We start from the raw sequence: 20,052 nt of genomic DNA, 5'->3' as shown, positions 1-20,052 counted from the left end.
TAGCAGTGTTACTTCGGCACTGATTCGCCTGGAACAGGAAGCAAGCTCAAGCACAACACGGAGGCATGCGCTAAAGTGTTGGCACAGAAGTAGGCAACGAAAAATTGGAGGAGAAGTCGTAGATATACGTCAAAAACTAGCACGCGTAAAGCTTCTGTCTATTGCAATATCAGTACAGCAACCTCGCACAGGCCATCCTGGAACACCTATGCCGTTCACGGGACTTCAGGACGATTTACAGAAGTGGCTGTATGATGGACTAACTGGATGGTGGACGACAAGGCCAGCTTCTGTCTAATGTACCGCTCTTCCATGACCGCAATCCTTTGGTTTTCAGTTTTTTTGTGGAACTACAAACATAAGCATCTTTGTGAGCAGATCTCCCAACATCTGCACTCAATCGTTGGGCTTTGGGAACCCTCGATAGAGATACGACACAGCTCCAACTAGCTCGGCCACTAGAATTGGAGCACTAGTGTACACAACTAACAGCGTATCCTTCGTTCTCTCTCTCTCTCTCTCTCTCGCTCTAAATATCTGTTGGGATATCTCTACCCTAAATACATTCTCTCGTGTTCCCAAAGGCCTTGAGCATATTTTAAATATAGTACAGTACTTGCTGTTCAGTACTCTTCCCGCTGTTTGCTCTCATTATTAACAATGGCTGTGTGAAAAAGTTGAGTTCACACAAGGGAACCTTTTTGGGTGGGCTGGAATTGGAAGTGTTCCAACAAGAAATCTTTTTTTTTGTTGCGTCCCACATTGGAACTCATTACGACTAAAGCTGCAATACAAACAATACAATAAACGGATATGGCTCCAAGAAATACTGTATCTCCTAATAGTTTGCCTCCCCGAAAGCAAGAAAATAAAGAAAGCTTCTTTTATCCGATTACGACCTTGTTGCTTGCGGGCTTCGGGCGGTTTACTAACCTTTGCAGCGGCTTTGGCATCACATTCTTCAGCTCCATCTCCTTGTTGGCGGCGTTATTTTTCTCCGCCGTATCGCTGGATCCACCACCGCCGACCGGTGCCGGCGCCCCGGAACCTAGCCCGTGCCCGCGGGACACTGGCAGGGTGGCCATGTTGTCGTTGCTTTCCACGTCCACCGTGGCAACCTTCATTTCACCACCACCGACCATGGTCGGTTTTTTTAAACCGCAACACTAGTACACTGGATCGCTCAGATCCCAACGTGGAACAGTCTACTCTGTGTCTGGTTTCACTCCGCTAAACACAACGCGCTAAGCAAGCCCGGGAAGGATTCAAGTGCACTCAGTTGTATAAAATAATGCCTTACTAAGGTACAATTACCCAAAACTGCTTTCCCATTGGATAATGTTCCTGCTCATTTGTTCCAATCTCCTCACTAACCGAACGATAGTGGAAAATATTGTTCCACAAGGAAGGTAATAAGTGGTGTGAGACCGTCCAAAATTTATGGTAATCAGTTTTTTCCCGACAGCTTTTACTGCCACGCCTCAAGAGATTTCTCAAGAGCGTGTATCGCCAGCTGCAGGCAAACGCTAATGATACACATTCATGGGCCGAAACCCTGCTGGACAGTTTTGTGGTTTGGTGAGCCTCATCAGCCCTGTGGTAGACATTTTTGTGCCATTATATGCCGAAACATTTTTTTTACGAGTTTTCATTTGCAATTCACACCAAACTCCCTCATTGCCAATCTCCACTGCGGAGCGTGGCACCCTCACGGTGCGAAAAGGGAGGAAGCGAACGGGCCGAGTACAATGATGCCAAAGTGTTGGTACGCCCTGGGACGGCGTACGGTGCAATTCGCGGCGGGTCCTACATTTTCGCGCACTCCGGATGCTGCGCAATGGCGCTCCTCGGTGCTAGCGTTCAAGAGTGCTCGAGGTTTGCTTTGTCAGGCATTGGGAACTATTCCCTCTTTTTTTGCTTGTTGCAGCTCTTCTGCTTCCTTTATTGCTTCCTTCCTTTCACCCCGAAGCAGTGTTCGAATTTACACCAGCATTACACTGATCGGTATTGCGGGGTGTATGATGCTAATGTGCAACTAGAATCTACCCTCGAAGAATTCACGCAGGTAACTCAGGATGTATTGGAAACGGTTTATTCTTAAATAGGAATACCAGATTTTTCAAGCCAAGAATTCGAAAACAAAGTACAACAACTCGCGCAAAAACCATCTTCAGCCGTACCTTCCGCGGAGGGGCTTGGCGGGATGGCCATCAAAAAGGGACTCGCGCGAGAAAAGAGTGACCAAAACTCGAAGGGACCAAACCACTCGTCGCGAGATGCTGCGAGTGAGTGATCACAAAGAAAGATTTTCATTTCCGCCCATTTCGCTGAGAGCGAGCGAGCGAGCGAAGTCTTCCACTGTCGCGTTCTAGCGGGGTGGAGTCGATGGGTTCTGTAAAGCTGGTCGGGAGTTTTTTTTTTCCTTCTACGAAACCAGTCGTAGTTTTCAGCCTGAAAATTGTCTATTGTTTTAGAAACACTGCTAGCAAACACTCTATAGAGTGGCCGAGTTTCTACATTGCTGCACTTATGAACAACTTGTCCCTGTACATACGGATGAGGTGGCTTTCACAGTTTCAACATATCAATTGTAAAATGATTAAATAACCCCATTGTAGCATGTGTAGTTTGATTGACGATTTACGGGTCGAGCAAGCTAAAGAACGAGGTCACATAAGAATCAAATTGAATTGATAGCTGATTTTGATAGTAGAACGTTTTGTTGGTCATGAGTTATACGCCACAAATAGTTTTGAATGGAAATCCACCTCCTCCTCTAGATTTCGCTCTTCACTATATTAATCAGTGTTTTTTAATGATCTCTTAACTTCACTTTCAAGCGTTTCTATTCTAGCCAACAAAAAAAACATTCATCCCATGAAGGTTAAGTTTATCGAATCGTTTTGCAAGTTCCGATTGGAATGTAGCACTTTTCAGATTGTTCTTTTCCGGCACAAATGTCCCACTTCGTTTCGTTCCTGATTAGGATAACGAGCCTAATGACATCGGTACGCTTCACTTATTTGCCAACAACACATTCTTTAAGCCCACCCTTGTGCACCTTCGATTTAGGGCGTGGAGGCGATACAAACGGTACCCCAAAAGCACCAGAATTGCCCAAAATCGCCCAGCACAAACACTACTGGCACAGGCACACTCCGACGTCCACGGGAAAGGCAAGCCGTTTGAACCGCACGATCGCGTACCAACCGTACTACTGGCTGCGAACGTGATGCTGCCGCTGGGAGTATATGGTTTGGGATAGAGCCAGTACCGCACACAGAAGAACCACCAACACCACCACCACCAGAATCCTGGCCCTGAACGCGTGCCTCAAATACACAGGGAAAGTGCACGCACACTGGCGCAGGCGACTGAATCCTAACCAGGGGAAAAACAGCGACCGTACTCAAAATCTGCCCACCACCTTCTGCCACTGCAGCGGCACCAAGCTGCTCGCTCCCGTCACGGGAGCGGACACGGGAGAGCGCTGCGAAACATCCCTTTCGCAAATAACAAAGCGGGCGAGATTGGTTGCGCTGTGTGTGAGTGGCAGGACCTTTCCATCTAAACCCGTCTCCGGTATATCTCGCTCGCTATGCGTCTCAGCGAGAGTGCGTCTCGGCCGTAGAGGCTGTGGCCTCTACCCCGTGCACGTAGCTACAGATGAGCTGCAATGGTACTCGTGAGTTACTGCTGGAAAATCAGGGATGTGTGTGTGTGTGTGTGTTTGCTTTTTTGTTTGGTTGAAATTGGTCCCTGCTTGCTGGCGATAATCCAAGGTGAAATAGAATGACACGGACATTACGCTGAAGCTTGTGTTAGGGTCGGAAACAGTCACGTACTTCCATCGAATCGAGCAGGCTGTAGTTTAGATATTGTATTTTCTTTATGATACATTGAGGATTTCATTTAAATATATCATATGTTTATTTTGCGATACCGTTCATGGCTTGCATTACTTTGGTTTTATCAAAAGCTAGCATGTTATTCAACATTATAGTTTTGATGGATGCACTTAACTTCTTCTTCTTCTTTTGGGGCACAACAACCGCTGCCGGTCAAGGCCTGCCTGTATCAACTAGTGAAATGGGTTTGGCTTTCAGTGACTTTTTGTTACCATAGCAGGATAGTCAGGTCCTACGTATATTCGGGGTCTATTCGGGGCTTGAACCCATGACGGGCATGTTGTTAAGCCGTTCGAGTTGACGACTGTACCACCAGACCGGCCCACACTTGGTAGAATATTATTTTGTGTGTGTGTGTTTTTGTTTTATAAAGTGCTAAAAAGTAAAAATCTTTTCAAAACGGCAAATCTTGATTTTAGAATGCAAGCATCATTTAATTTGGAATGAAAACATGTTGAAACTGTTGAATTTCAATCGATAAATACTTTTAAAACATATCTGAAAATGCGTAACTGCGAAAATACCTCACCTGTTGAGGTAAAATCGAAATGAAGAAGAAGCAGTTAGTTTGGCACAGTTACAGGAGGTATGTAAGGCTATTTCGAGGTGTCCTTTAAATACAAGGGACAGGTAGAGATAAACTGATTCTGAACTATTATCGGTCGTAGCACTGATCGCCAACCAATACTAATCTTGAATCTTATTTTGAGCTCATTTCAGTTTTGGCATTGATCCAGAATCTGTACATATCGTTAAACCTATTTTGATCCAATTCGGATCCTGGAACTGATCCTCAACTCATATCGGCCCTGGAACTAATCCGGAACATAAGAAGGTTCTGAAATTAATACTGAACCCATCCTGACCTTGTAATTGCTCCTGAAACCATACAGGACCAGGAGCATATCCAGATCCTATATCGATCTGAGAACTGATCCCCAACCAATACCAGTACCTGGAATTGATCCTGAATACATATTTGTTTCCATGTAATTTAATCAAATTAACTGATTGTGAGCTCATACTGATTTTGGAACTGATCCCAAATCTATACCGTCCATGGAACTTGTCCCAAATCCACTCCTATACTGGAGCTGGTCGTGAACCCATATCGGCGCAGGAAATGATTCTGAATCTATATCTATACCAGTACTGGAATAGATACTGAACATGTTTAAAAGTTCTGGAACAGATTGTGAATACATACCTGCCCCAGAATTGTTCCTGACCCCATACCGGTCCTGAAGCTCATCCCTAATTTATTCAGATTCAAGAACTGTACCTTGAACTATCCAATGAACGAATTGTGAAGCTATTCCGATCCAGGAATCGACACAATAAATTATCTGTTCTAGTAACTGGTTATGACTACTGTTGAGTGAACTGTTTCCGACAGCAGTTATTTGAACAGATCAGCATATAAATTTAGTCATCGAAGTAGCCAGCCAGTACCAAGTGCAAGAAACGTTCTTCTTACTAGCCTTACTTCTTCAGAACCATTGCCTCTTTAAATAAAATGTTTTACGATAGTTGCTTCAAACAAACAATTTTTATCTGAAAGCCTCTTCAGCAAATGTGCATATAAATAGCTTCCTACAGTATCACGTATCTACGGTATCATTTTGTTTGATAGAGACGCTGAGCCAGCTGGCTTCATTTGTCTTTTGCAGTATCACTTACTTGGCATTTTTCGGCTTGCGGCCCTCTATGATCTTGCGCAGATGCGTACGCAGATGGATGCCATCGTCATCCGAGTCGCTGATGGTGCTCGTGATCGTACCATCCCCCTCTCGCAGCGTGTGATGCCTTCCGGTGCGCACCTCGTCATCTTCCGTTCCATTGCAAGGCACTAATGGCGTACGGTGGTGCAGTTGCTGTTGCTGCTGCTGCTGCCCATGATGATGATGGTGGTGATGTGTGGAGGTGGTGTGCGCTCCGAACCCGTCCGGATTGAGCTTCACCACGGTGCCCACGATCTGGCGGCTCTCTGGGCGGCTGTCCAGCAGACAGTCACTTTCGCGATCCATAACTTCCGGTTTGGCGAGCGGCGGATATGATATTGGTAGTGGTCGTCTCGGCGTTGGTCCTAGCAGGCGTTCATGCATTTCATGAATGTACGGACAGCGTATCATTCCGTGCTGCAACTGGTGCCGAAGGGATGAAGGGAAGAGGGTAAATAAAAGAAAACAAACATGAATAGTTATTGATTATTGAGTTGCAATCATATATTATTGAAAGAGCGATGCTCAACAGCTCTGATCGTAGCTGGCACAATGCAAAGATCCTTCTCAAAATCCAGAATGACTTGTCAATTAAAGATAATCGTACATTGCAATATGTTGTTCATTTGTATTACATCACTGAAAGTGCCTGAACATTCTCAATTTTTTACATAAAACAAATTGGCAAGAGACTTAAGTTGTTTCATTATCACTTTTTTAATTATTTTTGCTATAATAAACAGAAATATGTTTAAACAGAAAATTTAAACCCTGTATATCAGCTGTGTCAAACTCATATGATGTATCCAATCAGAACAATTTGCTCGACGAACTGGCAAATTTAGAAAGTAGCGTATAGCGAAATCGCGTATATCGAGTATGGCGTATATCGGGGAATACCTGTACACCTCAATAGATAAAAAAACAATTAAAATTGTGCAAATGCCAATCTATGTAACAATTCGTGAATTTAAGGAGTAAGATCCTGCAGAAGATCAGTATTATTAATTAAATTGTTAATTAGATACGTTTACACAGGCCATTTCTTTGTTCGTGAGTTCACCAGAAACAAATGTCAGAAAAGATTCGCCAATATTTTTGCGTTCACATCATGGTGGCTAGAGCAACTACGGGTGAAAAGCTTTTTAGCTCTGATGTTGGTAGCCATGATGGAGATTTGTTTAGAGATTGGCAGATAGGGAGTTATGGTTGCTAAGGATTTTGTATGAGTTACTAAGTAACTTTGTACTCCCAAGCTCTCAAATGATGATTTTAAATTTAAAAATCAAATGAAGCTGTCAAATGAAGAAGTATACACGACCTGTAGTAATTTATGGACCTTGGTTCACACATCAAGAATTTTCGTCGGATGCAATCATCATAATCTTACAAAATAATTCGTAAAATGCGGGTTCTTGTTGCAAAAAAAAATGCATTAAAACCACTGCTAGAATACTTTGGGCTTGGTAGCAATCGAAAAAATGTGTAAAATCACAAAAAAAAAAACATTATATTTCTCTAGACCTGTCAAAAGATTGCAAGCAAATACTTTTGTTATGCATCCAACGAATGCTGCTAAACTTTCCCTTCCATCGTGAAAAAGTGTGTTTAACATATATTTTCTAGCAGAATATGCGCTGCGAAAACGCGTCTATTAAGTCATACATGTTGGATGTTAACTGATTTTTTATGATCGTATTACTACGATAAACCCAGAAGGGGCTCCAATCGGCATTACCACGCAGCCGGATAGTCAAATCCTTGCTACAAGGGGACGGTCCATTCCCGGCTCAGGACGGGCATGTTATAGAGTCGTTCGAGTTGACAGCTGTACCATTGGACCGTCCCTTCGTATACAGGCCTTTATTTTGAAGCCGGACGACTCCGCACGACTTCGACCATTCCGTACGACTCCGAACGCCTCCGGACGACTCCAGACGATTCTGGGCGATTCCGAATGACTGCGGCTGGGTGAATATACCTTCCAGAGTCGGTTCCGAAATGATCTTAGTTGGATCGGAGACGACTACGGATTTTTGCCAACCTTGCCCATCACTAATCACTAACTGAAGCCTGTATTCGGCCGTCGGAAGCGTTGTGAGCGTCAAAAGCGGTAGAACCGACCAATTCTAACTGCAGACTAGCGGCTCCGTATGGCAACGGACAACTCCATCGGTTCCGGATGGTTCTGGACGCCTTCGGCTGCTTCGGAAGGGCACCAAGCAGAGCTGTCGGTTTGATTTGACCGAAATCGGACTAGCCAGACTAGCGATGAGCGAACATGGGTTTGAGCCGTGGGTGCGATTACGACGACCCATAACTAGCTGTTGCGTAGTTTCCAAGTGTGTGTGTGTAGTTCTTTTCATTTCTATATCGTCTGTAGACGAGTTAACGCAAATCTGTTTCTCCATTTACAATGTGCAATCGAGTCTGCCCAAAATTTGGTTATAATTCAGGATTTAATTGAAATCCTTTCTAACACGACTGAGTTTGCATTCGATCTAATGTTTCTTAAGGGGCTCGGTTGCTCTATACGTACGTGTAGAACAAGTTTGTTAGATATTATGGGTACACAAATATAGCGACAAAATGATTGCTCTTCCCTGGAAAACTCAATGCACTGAGAAAATATTTAAAAATAGATTTTTTCAGTTTGCAATGCTTCAAGTAATTATCCAAATATGCTCGCAGGCCGCATCCAAATGCCAAGACGGGCCGCCAGTTTGACATACCTGCTGTATATAAGCAAGCAGGACACAGCCTAATCAAAGGAGCTAGTAAATCAAACACAAGCATACCGTACACATGTTACTAGCAAATAGTTTCGTTTCGCCTTCTTTTATCTCTCTCTGTCCCTTTCTCGCAAGTCGTTGACCTGAATTAAAACACACTCGTGTTAAAATGAAGGATAGTAAAACAATTTAAAAGACGCCCACGAGAATGTGAGAAACAGGTTCAACGCGGTGAATTCATAGGATGCTAAAGCTAATGCTTCGAAGAGAGGTAAAAATGTGTAACCAAATTCCCCTCGGCTGTGGCGTGCCAGCAACAGGGCCCCACTCTTGCTCCCAGCTGAGTTTTTCGCGTTTATTTTCGCATACTATCCTTGTGGTCTCGGGTTTGATAGATCCTCCTGTTCTGCACGATGCTTGAACTTTGCTACCCAAATGCTGCTCCTGTTTCACAACCCTTCATTCAGCATTTATTTGTACTAATGTGTGTGACGGCAAATCAGTAATAAGCAATGTACAAACCGGACGAGCAATTCATTTGTGCCAAGAGTGAAAAGGAGGTTTGTACGCGCTTGGCAACAAAAAAAACTGAATTTTACACAAATTGTGAGCAACCGTTTCCCATTTCCGTAGCGTCGGAAGACGCCAAACCCGTTCCCAACTCTCAGCGAAGCTCGGAATAAAATAAAAAAAAGGGAAGAAATAAATAAAACAAAGAAACAACGCAGGAAAAGGATTCGTGCAGGTGTGCGCATGAGCCACCCGTGCGTCCCGTTTCGTTTCGGCGTTTGGCAAGCGCCTGCGGCGTGAAAGAGAGAGAACGAGACGCGAATCCTTGAGGCGCAATTTGATGGCAGCCGCAAACAAAGCGTCCTGCTGCCGTACAAGCAGGCAAACCTTCTCCACCGCTCCTTCGTGGTGCAGTTACGAGGCAGAGCTCAGCGTTCGCTTCGGTGTGCTACGAAGGACGCCTGGTGGACTGCACTGTGTGGAAACAAAATCTTTACTTTGAATCTGTTTTTTCGAGCCTCACACTCAATGCGGCTGCAAATGCGATACCTAATCCAGGCAACAGAAACGTGCAATTAATAAATGGACGTATCGTCGGGGACATTGAAGTTTGCCAAGGTGCTCACTCTCTCTCTCTCTCTCTCTGTGCTACACGCATTATGCGCAAATCGTCACAAAACGGTCGACCATTTCCAAGCACATAAACATAAACATCCTCTGACACACACACACACACACACAAACACACACTTGCAGACAAAAGATGCATCGGGCTGCATCTATTAAGCCCCGAAAACGCAAGTGAAGTTGGTAACGCTATTTACGGACAGAAGGAAAAGCAGTTTTGCTAGCGGATAATTCCATCCCCTTGTTTACCCACCCATTCGGTGCGGAAGAAAGATTAACATAATAATGTCCCATTATTCCCACCACATACACACACACATACACACACACATGTTTCGACACGGGTCAGCCACTGGAGGCAGCAGAACGAAACAAAGAACGTATCGCAACAAAGGCGGAAAAAGCGCGTTTTTTGGGGTGAGCGCGAGAGTTCCAAAACGCACGCGTTATGAGTGATGGAAGTCTATTTCCGACGCAGCTACTCATCAGCAGCATGATCTTTTCTCTGTGGGCAGGGGAGGGTGGGTGGGGGGGGGGGGGGGTTACGGAACAAAAACATCCCAAACATGGGATGGGAAATAATTTCATCGCCCTTTTTCGTTTTTTTTTTTTGGTTTTTCGGTACAACAATACGGTACGGAACGTTCCGTTGGAATATTTAATGAACAAAAATACTGCTGCTGTTCTTTTGCTGCATGTCGCGCGAAATGTGTCTGTCAACGCGTTGGCCACGCATGATGGATTGACGGTTGAAAGCTGTTTTGATTCGTGCGGAGTGATGGTCGCGGAATATCGGAAAAGTTCGCCCCACTCACATTTCTACAGCCATCTAGCCCATCTTTTAATTAGACAAATAGATGCACTATCAATGCAGCATGCCAATGGGATGCGTGTGCCTTGTTTAATGTCGCGTCACAGGCCGATCTCAAGGTAACCCCGTGCCGCCGTGCCAACTCGATGCTTCATCGTGCTTGGAGGTTGATATTTAATACTGTCGTTCATCTCCTCCCCTAACTCCTTCCCCCTTTCCAACCTACCCCTTTCCATCTGGAACGCGAGGGGGGTGGAATGTAATTACACCGAAACACTAATCACGCTTACATGGACACACCGTCACCATCGCCACAGGGGTAATTGAAGCTCGGCGTCCGTGCGGACTGCGAAACAATCGAACACTTGTCCCGATACCTGTGTGTGTATGTGTGTGTGTGTGTGTGTGTGTGTGTGTGAAAGCTTGTCTATTGTTTTGTAGGGGTTCCTTCGGGTTGCTATGCGCACCTCTCTTTACGCAACGGCCGGCTCAGTTCCGTTCGCAAATCTAGTGAGCATTAAACAAACAAAACAAAAACAAAAAACTTACCCCTCGATGGTGGTGTGCAACAGTGATGCCATTTTACAGTGATAACCACCCGCACACGGGGAACCCAGCGACACTTTCGGTTGGATGCCGGTTCTAACCCGACGGAATTGTCTATTTTTTTGTTTTTGCTGAGAAATTTAAATGTTATACACGCTGCAATGGCTCCGGTCGCGGTCGGGCGTGTTTAGACAAACTGCACTTATCGAAGGCGCGGACGGGCCAGACGCTAGCTGCAGTTGCATCTACTCACACACACACACACTCACTCCTCCACATGTGTGTGCGCGCGCGCGCGCGCTCGCTCTACACAAACACCGAACGCGACGCACCAGAAGAACGCGTAAAGCAGCAGCGTGTACGCGCGTTCTCGACCGTTTCTAACAGCACTGCGGTTTTGTCGGCTTGTTTGTATGCTTTCGGTTTTTGTAAAATCGTAAAACCGGTGTATCAGTCGATGCGTCAGTCACAAACGATCTCTCCCAAGCAGGTGTAGATATTCGTTTGATACGGTTGATAGCGATTTAGTTTGGTGCAGCGGCAGGGTTTTCGCTCGATTGGATTGATTTCGCACCACCTACGGCTGGCCTGCCTGGCGGGAATGGAGACGCGCGCGCTAATCCTTCACAAGCCTCACTGCTTCACGGCATGCTCCTGCATCCCCACCCCATAAAGCAACAAAAACAACCAAAACAAAATTCGATTCAGCTTACAACGAGCCACTCCGTGTTTGCTTGCTGCTCGCACAAAGTTCTAACGGTAACTGGCGTACCGCCAGTGTGCAGCACGGTACGGCTAATGGGGTTCGAAGACAGTGCGAAGGGGAGGATTGTGGTGTGTGTGTGTAGGGCGCAGCGTGGTTTCTGTGCTGTGGAAGCAACAGAGACAGCCAAACCCCTAACGAAAGCAACTGCGCAAGCGAGCGAGCGGGAAAAGACACACAGCCGTTTGAATGGCGGGGTGGCAGTAGAGTCGCTCTACAATGCCTAGAATGTTTTGCTGCCAGCATGTGCCCAGACTTTGGTTGTTGCTTTTACAGTGCTGTACGTTTCTCTATGGCTGTGTATGCGTATGTGTGTGTGTGTGTGTGTGTGCATATTCTCGGGTGAATGGTTGGTGAGTTGGGAAAATTGGAGCGCCGTTTTCCGGCCCGTCCTCACTGCATCGGAGGCAGCAATGGCAGCTTCCGTTTGGCAGGATAGTGCGCACAGGAACCTGCGGTGTCCGGTATCACCCCCGTCCACCCTAGGCATATTCATGGCGAAGGTGCGCATCATTTCCGCACTTAAATTGACGAAAGGTAGTAAATTGAGTTCGTCGGCTTCAAGGCTTCGTTCGCTCAATCCTACCGAATTGCAAAATGTGTATAAATGTTACCTGCTCTGTGCAGTACCTGTGCAGTTGGGATTGTCACAGTCAGTTGGAGTTTGAACCGACACGTCATTTCCACTGCCAGAACCGAACGAAGGGAGAAATGAAGTTTTGGTCGGAATCGATTCCGACCAGCTTCGATTTTTATGGAATCGATTCCAGACGGCCGGAATCGGTTTCCGGAACCAGCTCCCGAATTGGAATGGCTCCCGAATTGGAATCGGTTCAGGAATCGAAATTGGTTCCAGATTCGGAAGCGGCTCCAGAATCGGCTTCGGAATCGGAATCAGCTCCGGAATCGGATTCGAAATAGTCTCTGGAATTGGCTTCGGAATTGGCTCAATAATTGGATTCGGAATCGGAATTGGTTCCAGGTTCGGAATCAGCCCCGGAATCGGATTCGGAATAGTTTCTGGAATCGGCTTCGGAATCGGCTCCAGAATTGGTTTCGGAAACGGAATCGGAATCGGTTCAGGAATCGGCTCAGGAATTGGAATTGGTTTCGGAATCGGCTCCAGAATCAGAATCGGCTCCAGAATCTCCACGAGAATAAATCGTTTTCAAGTACATCAAGTTGTTCAAGTACATCATGTTGATGATGAAAAAGCATTAATCGTTGCATCGCAGTTCAATGAATACTTGCAATGAGGTTTAGTTGTGTTGCATGCAATGTTCTGGATGCATTTTCGGTCATTTTTACTACGATGGTAACAGTAAATCGAGCTCCATATCGCATTATAAAACAAAGGAATCTGAAAACAGGGGCGTTATGTTATGATGTCCCAAATGTTGATCTTTCAGTGTATTCATGTACATTTTATTTACTTGTATATTTAAAAATAATAATATACTCATATCAATCTATCTGGGCCATGCTCAGAGTTCACATCGAAAATATTTAGAATGCTATTGAAATTCCGGAGCCAATTCCGATACCAGAGTGGACTCTGATTCCGGAGCCGATTCTAATCCCGGAGCCGATTCCGATTCCAAAGTCGATTACGATTCCGAATCCGATTTTGGAGTCGATTCTGATTCCGGAGCCGATTCCGGAACTGATTCCGATTCCGAGGCCGATGCTGATTCCGATTCCGGAGCCGATTTCGATTCCAATTCCGGAGACGGAATCGGAATCAGGATGTTCCGATTCCGAACTCCCACCACTAGTTTGCATGGTAACCACCTGTTTTAGCATGTAACTTAGGCTTCTTCGTCCCAAGTAGCTAGCAACAACTGCGGGATCGGGCAAATCATCTAAGGCCAGCGGTCGGCAAACTTTTGAGGCAAAGGGTCAAAACCGTTTTCTCTGGAGGTAACTTTACACAAGCGAAATGATCTTATTTAAGGAGCATACCATTTAAAAAACTGGCATTTATCTAAGCTCCACGGTATAAAAGCAGTAGAGTGATATAAAAATGCATCATCTGAGTTGGTTTAGGGAGCTAAATCTACAAAAGGGAAATTGCCATCGTTTTTCATTGTCATAAGCCGTTGAAGCCTTGCGCTAAAATGGCTTTTTGGAAAAAGACAGCTTTTGCTTGCTACAGGATTTAGCTCCAGCCCATTAGGCTTCAATCGTTCAAGAATGACTTAAGAAGAATTAAGAAGAGAAAGAGTCAAGAAAGTGTCAAGAAATTATGAGAAGAGTACGACGGTATGTAATTTTTAGAAGAATAGTTTCTTCCCGTGAATTCAAAATCAGTCAAATCCATTCGTGGGCTTGATTTAATGTTGCGGTTGGCCGCATTTGGCCGGCGGGTCGTAATTTTGCCGACCGCTGATCTAAGGTCGCATAAACACTCCTGTGCTAATGACGCTCTCCTTCGTGTCCCTTTGGGATGTAAATGAAACAGGACAAAGCAAGGGGTACAACCCTCTTTCAACCTTTTTTTCTTTTCAATGTTCGCTTCAGCGAGCTCCCTTTTTTTTTGCTCGCTTCGCTCCGTCACGCTACGGACAAGGATTGAGACGCGTGAAGTGTCCCATTATTCCTCCCGCCTGCTTGTGGCTTCCATACTGGTAGGGATGGGGGGGGGGGGGGGTATTATGGTATTATTAAAACCACGCGTATTATGTCCGCGTCGCCCAGTCTGGCATGGGTGGACGGTCTTATCGTCGGATATCGGGGAGCATACTGGACGAGCACGCCTGCAACGCCATCCGTTCCCCCCGTGGGGCCTCAGGGAATTGGGGAATAGAGGTAGTGGGTGAGGAGGGGAGAGCTTCAAGCTTCGACTGCAACTGTTGGAGCGGCTGAATGCATACACGCTCCAGTGGGAACTTCTGTGCGGAAATTGAACCTGCCGCCCGGAGACACTGACTGTAGTGTCATCGCTATCGCTCCAATGACGTGTAACCACGCACGAGGCGATCTAGGTTGTGCAGGGGTAAAGGGGGGGGGGGGGGGGGGGTACAGTGTCCCTTCGGGTGTGTCGGTTGTTATCTTTTGCACGCGAATGTTGCCTACGCCCAGGAGCGAGACAAAGACGATAGGACGCGATTGCTGTCGGTATCGGACGGTTTCGTGGCGTATCCTGCCAGACGGCCTGACGCTGTGTCTCGCTTTTATTGCACGCTTTTATTGACTCAGCTTTTTCTCTGCAACAGCTACGCTGCCCTACACATGCGGGAAGCGTTCGAGGTGATGGCGTAGTATAAACATATTAGCTGGATGCGTGCGTTGGAAAGGATGACGAGGAGAGAGAATATAGATGTTGGCAGGTACATTTAAGCACTACCTTTTCAACTATAAGGGTGAGGGTAAATGGTATATTTTGAGAGTGTGTACATACGGCAAGAGATAATGTTTTATTAAATGTAACTATTGGAAAAGCATGCTGAACGTGTTAGTTCAGGTCAATTTAATGTATACGTCAGTTCATTTGAAATGTATATTTTCAATGAAAAGGTTTACTTCAAAAAGGATTTATCCGAGAAAGGATACAGGAGACTGAGAATAATATTAAATATACTGAGAAAAATGCTCGGAGGTTCTACGATTATAGACAGTTTTTTTTTCATATGAAGTTTAACAGTTGTCGGCTAAAATGACGTCATTACTTCGTACAAAACCACGCTCCGAACCCTAAAACGGTCTTATATTTAAAGCCTAAATTATTTCAAGCGGAAAAGAAATATAATCAAACGTCAGTTCGTTGCCTGTTCGATCCTTTGATGTATCCTTTATGTATGGTCGACTTAAATTAAGCTTGACTATGTTGTAACGAGAGGCTAACAACTATTTAAAACGATGTATAGGGTAAATGTACCTATAGTGGTGGTAGTACCAATAGTGGTGGTATTGCACTAAAAACGGTTGATACGGCAAATTAAAAGTAATTAAGGTAATTACGTTAGTGTGAAATGTTCTTTAGCCTTTTATAAAGGGTTTAAAAGTTAAATGGGGCCATTTCGTTACTTAGTGACCGAAAAATCCATTGTTTTGTGAAATGTGTCAACATTTTTCCAAAATCCTTAGGATTTCATAACGAAACTCATATTTCTGTTAACGTTCTAAATGACCACATAACCACGCAATTACTAGTTTTTCAACATAACTGTTATGAAAAATTATTGTTTTACCAAAATTATTTGCCTTTTGACCATATTTATGCATTTTTAAGTATTTTTTACCATAGTGCCATTATAGGTACACAAAACAGGCATGTTCCTATAGTGGTTATAGTTATAAAATCAATAAAAACAGGTCTTTTTAGATTTTTTCGAGCATATTTTCGACATGTCGTACTGTTTTCACTAAAATAAGTAACAGAAACGAGTTTTATGTAGGTAATTTACCAAAAACAGGCCAAAATTCGCTTATATGGCTGAATGAAAAATTGACTTCAAATCAAGCACACTCTTCCGGATGTAGGTTGACGACAGGTGTGATGCAGTACTTTAGTTTCATCGATCAAATTTATACATTTTTTTACTATCAAATTACGGAAGAAACCAATATAATGGCAGTAATCCCTGCTATTCATACGAAAACAGCTTCCAAACTAAGTTTCATTGATATTATACACCGTTTTTGATGCATCTTTGTTTACCACCACTATAGGAACACAATAAGACGACTAAAGGAACCATACCAACATTATAGGTACAAAAAAGCAGCCACAAAAATTTGTATTTTTTTCGTAAATTTGATGTATTTCATGGTAAAAATGGTTGTGATTGCGAAGATAAAACATATTACAATTGCTATGTATTAAAATATTCAGAAAATGTCCTTCCTGACATTTTAAATCCATTAAAACACATCGGTACCACCACAAATTGCACCACTATTGGTACATTTACCCTACTAGAGGATAACAAAAAATATTTTTCGATGGAAGATTTTTTGTACATAGTCATGGAAATCCAATAGAGTGGAATGCTATTGCCGATTCGGGTATGGAAAATATGAACCCGGATGATGAATATAGTTGCACTGACAGGAGATGTCTTTTTTTTATTTAATTTAACCATTAACTGTACGACCAGCTACACGGATATGATTTTCATTTTCAAACAGCAATTACTTTTATTCAAAAAATGGTAGATGCTTAATTTGTTCACTCATCTCTAGGAATTTCTCTTTTAGTGTACTTGAAAAGTTAATTTTTCAAAAAATTCTAAATATATTCTAAATTTTATCTTGGTGTAGGTTATTTAGTTTTACTAATGCTTATAATCTAACCAAAACGAAAACGCTGACGCAGACGATCTTTGAACACTGAATGTGGTCCATAGATAAAGGCATGAGTCTTATTTACTATAGGAAAAAATAGAAATTTAACAGGTTCATTTTCAATTTTTTACATTAAATATTTATTTATGTTAATGTTTCTAATTAAAAAAAAAAATAAGTTGTAGAATTTTAGGAAAATACAAAAATAGATAATGAGGTATGAAAAAATCCCATTTCTTCTGTAAGGTAAATTAGCGTAATATCTGTACTTTTGTATTAATTTAAAACATAAACTAATTTTCAATACAAAAAAGTTATTCAACTTTCAAAATTAAAAAGTACAACTTCCCATACAAAACGCATGGAACACCCGGGTATGCCGGTTCAAGAAATTTGATTAAATTGTTGGTGTAAAATTCATTGACGTAAAATTGCTTTTTTTGCATAATAATTATTATTTTTATTTAATAATTTTCATAATTATTATAACCACGATTATAACCAGAATAGATTTATTCCAAGATTAGTTTAGATTTACAAGAATAGATTTATTTACTTTATTGAACAAATAATAACCATGCAATATTGAGCTGTAAACTAAACGCTATTACTAAACAAAATACAAACTGACGTACTAAGAAATGCGATATTAATTTTAGTTTGTACTAAATCATTCAAAATTACCCAACACGTTGATGTTTCTTAATAACACAACAATATTACATAAATAGCAGACATATTAATCATTAATCACTATTCACGTTGACACTTTGCAGTCAATAAATTCAAGTTACGTTCTACAGCAGCACACACTCGTAGAATAATGTGTTGAATGCAGATAGTGTGTAATAGAGATCGAAGCGTGTAATTGATTATTGCACTGTCTAGGCAGAGGATTTTCATGTCTTCTCGATCAATTGCAGCCGCCCACCCTTGTCGGATAGCTTCGCAAACCCCCAAAGACTGTGGAAGTAGAAGTACGAAAAAAGTACCCTGATTGACTTCCAAGTTTTCACCACCAACCCGCGCAAGGGAAGCGGGCGGCCCGAGCCCGGACGCTCTACAAGTCGCACCTAGCACCTTCCTGGCCTACCTCTAGGCGCTCGGCTCAATTTCAGCACAATAGTCCGTACTGGTGGTCGGCTTTGGGTGGCGCACAGGGCGACGAAAGCAACGACGAAAACAGCCTAACGTGCAACAATGCTTCTGATTGGGTCTTCGGTTTCAATGATGTCTGGGAGGATTTTTTTATTATTATTATTATTATTGTTAACAACGAGCTTTTATTTTTGCTGGAGCGGCGGGGGGAGGGGGAGGGGGCTTTTACCACCACCCGTGTTCAACCCCTTTTGTGTGTCTCGCTTTTCGCTATCTCTTTTAATTTCATTTCCATTTTTGAAAGAAACAGACAACAGACCTGTACATACGGAAGCGGAAGAGGGCTAGTGGAAGGTTCAAAGAAGGTCAGTGACCGGCTAGGACGAACACACATACTGCAAAGAGCGGAGTTTGGGGATAGCAGAATAGAAAAAAAAACATAATGCCCTACCCCGTAGGAAAGACTGCAGCGGAAGCAGTGCGGATGACAAAAAGGAAAAGGAAAAGGAAAAAAAAAGATTTGCGCTAGGTAAATAAAAATAGATCGAAAGAGTAAGATTCTCCCCGCAGACCACCGATAAGCGTACGGCTACAGCACCATCCACGAGCCGGGAAAACGTTCACCGCGCCGAATGGAATTCTTTTCATAAGTTCCATTTCCTCTGGTCCTGGGGCTGGGGCAGTATCTAGGCCAGCGACAAATAATTATGCTGCGCTGAGGGGACATTTATTTTCTCCGCTTCTAAAGTGCACAGTGTTTTCCTTCTGTCTTGACGGATATTTTTGAGCACGCTGGCTGGACACTGATGCCTCGTTGCGAGCTACAGGCGCGAAGAATGGACCCGGAAAGAGCACGCAATAACAAATATGGGTCGCCTCTCATCAATCGCCCTCGGAAACAGTTTACATGACAGGCAACACTCATCCAAATTCTGCCTTAGTGCACCTTTGATAGGGCTGCCGGCGCGTTGTTTACAAGCAGCAAAGCACACGCAATACACTTATTTAGAACACTGCTTCCGGTTTAGAAGCCGAGCTTAGCGTCCGACTGGTGGAATTAGAACCATGGGGCTAGAGCATTCTTCACCACTTTGCGCGAATGACGTTTTCCCTTTAATTTTCCCCGGACACAAACACACACACAAACGCAGCCACATGAGTGATGAAGGTTGGCTACTTAGCGAAACTGTGATCTGTTTACAATTCCATCAATCCAAAACCTCAACCGTACCGTCCTTCCCCATTAGCACACCACTGGCACGGCGGCGGGTGCAGTTTTGGAGCGTGTAGCGGAATATCGCAGGAAGCTGTGGTGTGAATCGGACGGTCAAGCAGTGGGACCGGCTCTCTAATGCGAACTATATTTATGCGATATTTTGTTCCTCGCTGTTTCGTCACATTATTCATGCCGGAAAATGGTACCCCTTTTGCACGCCCCTGCTCACGTTGGCGTCGCAGCTTTTCGCACAACTGTGTTGCTCAACTGTTGCTGCCACGAACAGCTCCATGCTGCCGTGATGATCCATGACAACACACGTGTGTTATTATTGCGTGTTAAGTTACGCAGTCGCTTCATATTTCACAGTGGGCAAAACGGTAAAATTAGCTCGCACTCCAGTTCATGAATTATGTGCCGAATGATAAATCCGAAGGGAAGCAACATCTCGAGTTGCCGGCGGGAGGCTGTAGTAACTATCGCCGATACAGGCCGGTAGGTGAAGCATTTGGCACAAATGCTCCGGTATTCATTTGTAGAAAGGAAATTTACACAATATTTTTTTCGTTCCAATGATATGAGGACTTGGGTAATGGTATTTGAGAAGCCTTATGAAAAGCAACATATACAAAGCAGACAATAAAAATGGATCTAACTAGCAAATAAGATTGCTTTATATATGCTTTATATTAAGTGTGAATAAACAGATCTTGAAAACAGATTATGCATGATTATTTTTCAGAAATGCAACCCAAAACCAAATCTGGTTAATAGCAATCTCTTTGTATTATTACTAATATTGGGACCCTTTCCGTTTCAGGTTCGTAGGCTGAA

The 20,052-nt window shown here is 43.7% G+C and overlaps 1 protein-coding gene across 10 annotated transcripts in view; it reads right to left on the bottom strand.

Moving 5' to 3' along the window:
• The window catches only part of LOC120956975 (proton channel OtopLc), a 35,216-nt gene that overhangs the window by 10,984 nt on the left and 4,180 nt on the right, over positions 1–20,052 (bottom strand). For 2 of the 10 annotated variants that reach the window (XM_040378864.2, XM_040378856.2), the window contains exon 2: positions 5,589–6,052. In XM_040378864.2, coding sequence (XP_040234798.2) covers positions 5,589–6,040 — 452 coding nt within the window. In that variant the 5' untranslated portion in view covers positions 6,041–6,052. Of the gene's footprint in view, positions 1–933; positions 1,245–3,051; positions 3,236–3,274; positions 3,402–5,588; positions 6,053–10,858; positions 11,631–20,052 lie in introns of those variants that run through there. The other 8 variants (XM_040378845.2, XM_040378890.2, XM_040378882.2 and 5 more) reach the window with 8 other exon arrangements.

This window comes from Anopheles coluzzii, chromosome X, assembly GCF_943734685.1.
Source record: "Anopheles coluzzii chromosome X, AcolN3, whole genome shotgun sequence".
NCBI classification, from domain to species: Eukaryota; Metazoa; Arthropoda; class Insecta; order Diptera; family Culicidae; genus Anopheles; species Anopheles coluzzii.
The sequence above is the reverse complement of the archived record's forward strand: the minus strand, read 5'-3'. Positions and strand labels throughout refer to the sequence as shown.